Raw genomic sequence first — 9,753 nt, 5'->3', positions numbered from 1 at the left:
TCTCTATGTCACGTCCTGTTTCCACCCTACTTGGGAAGTATATATAAAGACAGCATTGTGAGTTTTAGAGTATTTTACCTTGAGTTTAGCTTAGCTCGTCTTAGATTGTGCTGCGTCCTGCATGAATAAAGAGATACTGCCTACAGCTCAACTATGAGTCCCTGGTCGTCTGTTACCTGCCCGTGAAGCCAGCCCGGAGAAAACAACCTAACCCGTCGAAAACGACACAACTTTATCCTCCCAACAAAAGACTCACTGTACACACACACACACATACACACACACACACACACACACACACACACACACACATTCCTGGGTGTCCCCAGGAATGCCTGACTTGGCACAGTCCAAAGCCTTCCAGTTCTGGCAGAGCTGGTGCTCAGTAAATGCACACTGAGGAAGGTGTGATGGGGAAGCAATGAAGGAATGAGCAGGGTACGTTCTTTCTTTTCATTCTGTTGACACTGACTGAGTGTGCCCTCTGGACTGCTTCTGGAGCTTACAGGAGAGGAGCCATTGCTTCTCCTCCAAACACTAGTAGTGCTCTGTAAACTAGAGCAGTCTTGTTCCCTGCGAGAGTGCTGGGTGATGTGGGGAACATCCACCGCCTCTCTAATCTGTGGCCATTCAGGACTAACATTTCATGGCATCTCCCTTTCCTACTGATGAAATCACATGCCCACTCCTGGCTCTGAGTCCCCACTGTGGGAAGACAGGCAGGATGCAGGTCCTGGGGACACACTTGCACCACATGGCCCTGGCTGTGCAGGGTGACAGTACCCAAAGCTTCCCTTCCAGGCCCACCTGGCACTGGCGCTGCTGCTGCTGCCACCGCTGAGCCTCCTTCTTCTGGGCCTCCAGCTCCTCCTGAGCCTTCTTCAGACTCTGCTTCAGGTCCTTGATTTCATTTCTTAGTTGATTCTCTGCAGGGAGCATGCAAAGGGGAGGGCTCAGGTCAGTTCCAGTCCATGAAATGGGGTCCTCACACAGGTGATCAGTGACACCACAGACTCACACCAGCTCTGTCTCTGGCATTGGACATTGACCTAGGGCAGATGGCAGAGCATCTCCGACACTCAGAGCTTCCACAGACTGGAGAGTAGAGAGAGTGACAGCACTAACTCAGAGGGTTTAGTCAGAAGGACTTGATGCAAAATGCTTCCATCAATGCCTCCATGGTAGATCCATCAATGGGCACCATGGATGCCATTTCATGTGAGTCTTTGCACAGTACTGAATCACGGAAGTGTGAATTCACAATGAGAGTGAAACACAACAGGGGCCAAGGCGCTTGTACCTGTGATTATTAATATAGAGAACACACATTTGCACCCAGACACAATTCAAGAGGAAGTTGGAGGCATAGAAAGAACTGAATGAAGAAAATGATAAATTAAAAAGAATTGAAGGTCTTGGGAGATAACCTAATGTTTCTTCAAAAATATGTCATGCCCGAGGCACCAGAGGTCCTAGGTTCAAGCCCAGCTCCTGTGATATGTCAGAGCTGAGAAGTGCTCTTGTTGAAAAACAAACAGAAACTGAGTTTGACAGCACTCTGTGTAAAAAGGTGATTTCAGGAACAGAGGTAGAGGCCCTTTAGATGAGTGTGGAATAGGACACCCAGGGCATCTGTAAAGACATTGCATATGCTCCTGATGAAAATATTTCTCTCTCCTCATGGCTCTGACATTATTTAGTAGTAAGGATGCACAACGATACACATTCATGAATACTGACCATCAAGTGATTTGGAAGGGAAAATTTTTGGTGACCATATAAACTAAGAAATAATTAGGGCTCAGGAAAAGTATAATGGTTATGCAAAAGTCTTTCCAGCCTGAGCCTCTGAGGCCCCAGGTTCAACCCCCAGCACCACCATAAGCCAAAACTGATCTCTTTCTTTCTCTCTCTGTATCTACACTTTCTCATTAAAATAAAATAAAACAAAAATAAATAAGAAAGAATTAACAGGGGTAGATACCATAATGATTATGCAAAGAGACTCTCATGCTTAAAGCTCCAAAGTCCCAGATTCAATCCCCCGCACTACCATAAGCCAAAGCTGAGAAGTGCTCTGGTTATTAAAAAAAAGAAGAAAGAAAGAAAGAAAGAAAGTTTTTAAAAGAAAGAATTAAACATGGGGATAAAAAGTGGTGAGCACACACTTACCATGTGCAAGGACATGGGTTCAAGCACCCTGTTCTCACCAGCAGGGGGACAGGATTCATGAGACGTGAAGTGGTGCTGCAGGTGTCACTCTGTCTCTCTCCCTATCTGTTCAATTTCCTCTTGATCTCTATCTGTCCTATAAAAAAAAAGCTTCTAGGAAATTTAGATGCAGCTATGATCCTATTGGCAATAAAAATAAACAAATAATTAAACTATGTAATCAATTATAATTGCCATAAAATAGAATACCATCCATCACTAAAAATCACACTTTCAAACACGATGACCTTATGAAACTTTTAAAAATATACAGTAACTAGAACTGAGTAGGAAATGAACATCTAAGTATGGAGAAAAGTAGCTAAAGTGCACATGCCAACATTTTGATTTTTGACACTTCCTATTCTTTTTCCTTAACCTTTCTATATGTAAATATCTCAATGGCAACTTCCCTAATATTTTTTGCTATGATAAAATATCATAGCACATAGCACAGCAAAAACTGTATCATCTTAACCATTTTAAGCACTCAGTTTAGTGGCACTAAATACGTTCACAACCATGTCCAGCCACCACCTCCACCTATCTCCTGAAAACTTTGAGCCTGTAATACAGAAACTCTATATGCAGTGATCAAGAACACCCCACTCCTCTTTCCCAACACTGCCAATCTCCATTATGCTTTCTCTTTCTATGAAACTGACAAATATAAGCATCTCATAGAAATGGAATCATATAAGATGTGTCCTTTTGTGACTAACTTCTCTTACTGCAACATACTGAAGGCTAGTAAGCTGTTATGTCAAAATTCTAATTAGAATTAAACAAATTATTCATGCATGTACTTTATCTTTTCTGGCTTTTTGCTCACTAATCAGAATAATACATACACATGTATATATATATATATATATATATATATATATATATATATATATATATATATATACTAAGTAAGCAGTACTGAGATAGCACTGGTAATGGTGCTGTTTTTAAAGCACTGCATCTGTTCTTAGAAGATAAACTTAAATGAAGAAAGATAAGCTTAGTTGAAATAATTTTGATGGGGCAGGGTGGTGACACACCGTATTAAGTTCACATAGTACAATTTGGAATGACCTTCTCAAGAACCCAGGTTTGAGACCCTGCTCCCTCTACCTGCAGGGAAGACGCTTCACAAGAGGTGAAGCAGAACTGCAGGTGTCTAGCTCTCTCTCGCTCTCTCTTAATTTCTCTGGCATATTGAATATAATAGAAAGAAAGAAACAAAAAGAAAAAAGACAAGAAAAGATGGTCATCAGTAACAGTGGATTCATAGTGTCAGCATTGAGTCCCAACAACAATACTGGAACTAAAAAAGAAAAAAAAAGGGAGTCGGGCTGTAGCGCAGTGGGTTAAGCGCAGGTGGCGCAAAGCACAAGGACCTGCATAAGGATTCCGGTTCGAACACTGGCTCCCCACCTGCAGGGGAGTCGCTTCACAGGCGGTGAAGCAGGTCTGCAGGTGTCTATCTTTCTCTCCTCCTCTCTGTCTTCCCCTCCTCTCTCCATTTCTCTCTGTCCTATCCAACAACAACAACAACAATAATAACTACAACAATAAAACAACAAGGGCAACAAAGGGAATAAATAAATAAAATAAATATTTAAAAAAAATTAAATGATCTTGACATACTCCTTTATATTGATTGTATGTTTTATCCACTATGAGATCATCAGCATCAAACCTGGATATAAGGAATGCAGATATTCTAGGGGATAACATACAACTAGCTACTGATTTGGGGGTGAAGCACTGAAATGACCCAGTCAGTAAAGTATCTCTTTATAAAGAAACCCAAGAACTAGTCAGCCTGCTCAAGGGCCCCTGTGTCAACCCCAGTGAGCATCAAGAGGACAGCAGGTTTGCAGAAAGCTGCAGGGAGGGCTCTTCACAAGGAGTCTGTCTGTCCTGTGCACAGTGAGACTCAGGAGGAAGCACTGAGCTGGGTCACATGACAGAAAGGGACAAGCTAAGCCAGACCCACGGGTATGACTCCTCTTCACACATGGGCAGAGCCCTGAGTGGGAGCCCTCACAGCAGGTGGGCAGGGTAGGGCCACCCAGCATCAACAGGATGATGAGGTGCTGGGGCAGTGTTGGTGTGACCTGTGCTCCCCCACACTGATCACACCCCAGATCCTCCCGCTGTCCCCCCTGGGCCCACAGCCACCAACCACCTGGACTCACCCTTCTCTGATGTGTAAAGATGCCTCTTCTGGATGTGTTTCCTTCCAGAGGTACGTTGAATTCAGAAAGGCCTTCTGACACAGGGTGCACTGCAGGGAAAGCAGAGGGAAGGGCAGGACTGTGTCACCTGAGTCAGCCTGGGAGCCCGCCATGTCAGACTCCACTCCCAGGCAGATCACAGGTGATGCCAAAAGCTCATCAGATTGAGCGCAGACGCAGGACGCACTTGTAGACCAGCATGGACGGACATGCGGCCAGTGCGAGCTCTGTGCCAAAGGGGAGGGAAAGCAGCACAAATGAAGACAGAAAGATGGATTCTTTCCAAACTCTGTTTCCGCATGCTGCACACAGTGCCCCTGCTTTCACCCAGACATGAGTGAGCAGCACACACTGCAGACACACAGACCATGCACAGATGCCTTCCTTCCCCAGACACCTACACACGTTAAACACACACATTCTCACCTTCCTGAATATGCTCTCCTGCCCTGCCTTCACCACGAACACATTAGACACGGCCCTCTCCTTACACACACCTACAGTGAGGTGAAGCTTCCTCCACACACCCTCTCTGTCTATCTGCACACATACATGCATTCAGTAGCCCACTGCTAAAATCCTAAGGGTGACAGAAGCCCACACAGGGACAGGACCCTGGGTGGGTTGTGGGTGCATGGTCCTTACAAAGCCCCCACCCCCAGACTCCTTACTGTGTTAAAGGGTTGAGAGTCCCTGTAGAGGAGAATCTGCTCAAGGATGTTGATCTTCTCCCTTTGCTGCAGATTCTCCTCCTTCAGAGCCTGCAGCTCTGCAGCCTGGCGCTGCAGCTTCTGCTGGGCCTGCTCCTGCTGGGCCAGGTTGGCCTGCAGCTGCGCCTGCAGCCCCCTGCTCATGGGCCTCTGGCAGGCGTGCCGATGGTCCAAGTATTCCACGCTAAGTTGGGAAAGGCGCAGCACTTTGAGCAGCTCTGGGGCCACAGGCTGGGCGCATTGAGCACAAACTTTTTCCTTGAAATTGGTGAGGGTGATGTCTCCCATGTGCTCCTGCAGGGTGCCCACATCCAGCTCCTGGACCACACGGTCCACATCCAGGGCGCTAATGCGCCCCCAGTCCACATGCCCACGACAAGAGGCTAACTGGAAGGCAGCGGGTGGGGAGGGCTCCAAAGGGGGGCTACTGAGGTCAGCAGGCTCATCAGGGTGAATCATATTCAAAGATCAGTATCAAAGGTACACGAACAGCTGCAAAAAGACCAAGGGAGTCAACAGTAGGTGGGAGAGGACATGGACAAGGAGAAGCCTCCACTGAGGCACGTGCAGGTGATGGTTGGACGCAGCCCCAGCCCAAGGCCTGTGATAGGAAGGAGGCCTAAGCAGAGCTGGTCCACTGCTGAAACAGAGAAGACAGCCTGCCTGCCTTCCCCGGGGTTGGAGGCTGAGGAGATGGAGTCTGGGTCTTGGGCCAGAAAGGACTCTCCACACACCTCCATGGAAGCACAGCCACTCCCAGGTAGAAGGGGACTGAGGTCTGGAGCAGCGCTGAAACACAGCTGGAGGCATTTCTGACCCCAAGAGTGACCCTCCAGCATCTGTGACCCCCCCACACACACATGCACACATGGATTCATGAGACCCATCTCAGTTCCTAGGCTCTCTCTCTCTCTCTCTCTCTCTCTCTCTCTCTCTCTCTCAGCAGCTCCACCAGCAGTTTGTGAAATCAAACCCCTGACCCCCTCCATGACCATGAGGGAAAGGGCTGCAACTTCTACTTAAGATGTGGCTTTATTTGTAGGGGTAGGGTAGATAGCATAATGGTTATACAAAGAGACTCTTATGCCTGAGGCTCCAAAGTCCCAGGTTCATTCTCAGCACCCCCATAAGCCAGCACCCCCATAAGCCAGCACCCCCATAAGCTGATAAAGCCCTTCTCTAATAAACATAGATGTCTATGTTGGATGTGCTTCCAGAGGAAGGTTTTTACCAGTACTTGGGGGAGGGGGAGTCAAGGTCAAATAGATCAACTTTCTCCAAAATAAAAACATAAACTTCAAAACTATTTCCATACTGTGGCCTGGTGGTGGCACATCTGCTGCACAGTACACATGACATAATGAAGTTGGGCACAAGACGCCATGCATAACTCTGAACTGCAGCCCTATCACTGGGGCCTCAGACACAAATGCCACAATGAACTGTGACTTCAGGAGGCAGCAGCTGAGCAGACTAGCTTGGTATGAGGGGATGGAACACCTGCTTCCTGCCCTCCCACAGACCAGAGCTCACCTGAGATAAGATGCAAAAGGATTAGAGAGCTACAGGAAAATGACCAACTCTGGTCCAACTCAGAGTTCTGGGCCACTGTGGCCAGCACAAAGTCCTTTAACCAGGGAGCCTCCTGCCATCACAATCCAAGCCTCAAAGTGCTGCTCTGTGATTGTCAGAGGCCCAACTGGACTTTCAGAGTTGTGTTTTGTGAGGGACTGGATATGGCTCACCCAGGAGGCACACAGCCCACCACTGGGAGACCAGCCACGGGCACAAGCACACAGCACCAGCACCCAGGGGAGGGTGGAGCAAGGCTATGAGAATCCTTTCTCCTGTAGCTCTGTAATTCTTTCTAAACAAAGAGTGAAAAACTTGGCCTGGGACATCACTCAGTCGTGGCACCAAGTAACACATGAACATTTTCAAAAATCATTCTTACTCAGCTTTGAGCCTGTTACTTGCCCCCACATGATTTATGTATGTGGGACTTGGGGCTCCAACATTCTGTGGTCAGTCAGCTTCTAAGTTATAAAGTCAAGCTTGAAGCTTAATTCAATCGAGATGTGTGTTAGGATTTGAGGCAGACCATTTTCACTAGTGTAAAGTAGCATCTAAATGTGATTTCAATTTCATTTTCCTTATAACAGGTGAATGGAGTGTGTTTTTCAGTATTTCTGGGCTCTGTATTTGTTCTAAGAGTGACAGCGACCCACACAAGGATGAGGGGCAGGGCAGGTTGTGGGTGCACAGCCCTCACAGAGGTCTCTGGGACTCCTTCCTGTGTTGAAGGTGTCAGATTGCCTATAGAGAAGATTCTGCTGCAAGATGTTAATCTCTTCTCCCTTGGAGCCTGCAGCTCTGCAGCCTGGTGCCACAGCTCCTGCTGGGTCAGGCAGACCTGCAGCTGCGCCTGCAGCCCCCTGCTCGTAGGTCTCTGGCAGGTGTGCCGATGGGCCAGGTACTCCAAACTGAACTGGAAGAGGCATAGCACCTTGAGCAGCTCTAGGTTCACAGGCTAGGCACAGTGGGCACACACATTCCCCTCAAATTTGCAAGCATAATGTCTCCCATGTGCTCCTGCAGGGTGCCCGCATCCACCTCCTGGACCACACGGTCCACCTCCAGGGCACTAATGCACCCCCAGTCCACATGCCCACAATGAGCGAAGAACTGGAAGGCAGTGGGTAGAGAGGGTTCAGAGGGGGGCTGCAGAGGTCAACAGGCTCATCAGGGCACAGCATGTTGGCAAAGGTCAGAGCTGACCACCAGGAACAACTGCAAAAGAGCAGGGAAGCCTGGGGAAAAGAGACTCGATATCTCATCCTGACTTTTATACTAAGTATTGTACTTAGTCAATATTATTATAAATATTCCGCTAGGGAATGTACCTATTCCTCCCTACATAGAAGGGATTATAGAGGGCTTCCCTCGCCCAATCTTTTTATTCTCTTTTTAGAAGAGAGAGAGAGAGAAAGAGAGGTGGAATAGATAGACATTCTATCACCCATGCAGTTCCCACAATATCATCCAGTGTTGTCCAGTCTTGACCCAGCCATCATGCTCAAGAAGGCCTGTGTTCTATCTGGCAAGATATCTCCTGACACTCCCGCCCCAGCCAGTCCATTTTAACTGAATCACTTTGGTGTCCTAAGTACTTGTGCAAGTATTCAAGTTACCACAGGGTCAAGCAAAGCCTTGTCTTAGTCAGTTGGGACCAACCTAGCAAAGGACCACAGACTAAATGGCTTGAAAAACAACAGAAACTCTGTTGTGAAGGCCAAAATCACGAGGTCATATTCATCCTCAAGTCAGGGTAAAGATCCTATTCCAGGTGGCAGACTGGACTGCTGTCAGTTCCTAGGCTCAGTTTATCAGAGTCTTAATTCCACCCCGAGGGCTCCACCCTCATGACCTATATCGCCCCCCACCCCCCAAAGCCCTATCTTCTAAGTCAACACATGGGGAGTTAGGAGATCAACATATAGGCCACTTAAATAGCTCACTTGATTAGTGCACTGCTTTGTCATGTGCATGCACAGCCCAGGATAAAGCCCAGTCCCCTACACATAGAAGGCTGTGCAGCTACAGTCTCTCACTGGCTCTGTCACTATTTGTAAAAAATAGAAGAAAAGAATTCAACATATGATAGGTGGCACATATTCAGTGCCTTGTGGGTCCTCACAGCATCAGTCCTCACGTCTTGTCAAGGGCCCTCTCAAGCTCCCTCCTCACCACAGTGTCTGCCACTCCTCACTATGTAGGCAAACCATAAAATCAAAACTTAACCTGTGGCCCTGTATACCGCCACATAAATATTTACCCCCTTTTTGAGGAGGCCTGATAATTAATACTTCTTCATTTAAAAAGTCCTTATCAATCAGGGTTTTCTAAAATTTTCCTTATGGAAGATTGTTCTGTGAGGGAAAAAAAGGTATTTTTGGCCAAATGGAAAATTATGATGCTTTTTCAAATACACGTGCATATATATTCTCATCTTGGCAGTTCTTCCTTTGAGAATCACTGTCCAGAATACCTGACAATCAGAATAAAAATACTGACAACTGGGCCAGCTATTTACTCCCAATTCCTTGCCCTGGGCTCTCAGATTCCTGACACCACAGTCAGCCCTGAGGCTGGTTCTGTTCCCCCTGACTGTCCACTGACCCTGCCCCCAGAACCCCAGCTGCTACTTAGCTCTTCTAGGGTCTCCACAGGCAGAACCCTGGGGCTCACCCTCTCAGGGAGTAGTGACCCTGACACACTGGTCCTCACTTCCACATCTGGACAATGTGGAGCCAATGCGAATCTGAGCTCTAGTGTGCAGGCCTGCCTTACTCACCTGAGATGGCCTCACAAGTTGATTCTGGGGTGTGGAGACATACACTGTCACCAGAGGGTGCTCTGGTGTCACTCCTGGAGTCTGCAGGCCTTGCAGTGGCAGAGCAGGGGCTATGTCCTGAGAGGTCGGGAAGGGACCAGCTGTGAGGGTCTGAGCTGGGTCAGGAAGCAGGTTCTGGTGCTGGGCTGAGGAGCACTGCCCTCCATCTTTCATTCAGTGCCAGCTGTTTAGGGGATAGGCTGTCCCTAGA

At 47.6% G+C, this 9,753-nt stretch overlaps 1 protein-coding gene across 1 annotated transcript in view; it reads right to left on the bottom strand.

The window, feature by feature from the left end:
* Positions 1 to 278: 278 nt before the first annotated feature.
* Positions 279 to 9,753, bottom strand: part of LOC132536469 (cilium assembly protein DZIP1L-like) — a 52,708-nt gene continuing 43,233 nt past the window's right edge. Inside the window, exon 3 of the mRNA XM_060184383.1 lies at positions 279 to 926. Coding sequence (XP_060040366.1) covers positions 637 to 926 — 290 coding nt within the window. The 3' untranslated portion in view covers positions 279 to 636. The remainder of the gene's footprint in view (positions 927 to 9,753) is intronic.

The sequence above is a fragment of the Erinaceus europaeus genome, unplaced genomic scaffold (assembly GCF_950295315.1).
Source record: "Erinaceus europaeus unplaced genomic scaffold, mEriEur2.1 scaffold_426, whole genome shotgun sequence".
In the NCBI taxonomy this organism is placed as follows: domain Eukaryota; kingdom Metazoa; phylum Chordata; class Mammalia; order Eulipotyphla; family Erinaceidae; genus Erinaceus; species Erinaceus europaeus.
Note: the sequence above shows the minus strand (reverse complement) of the source record. Positions and strands in the feature narration are given on the sequence as shown.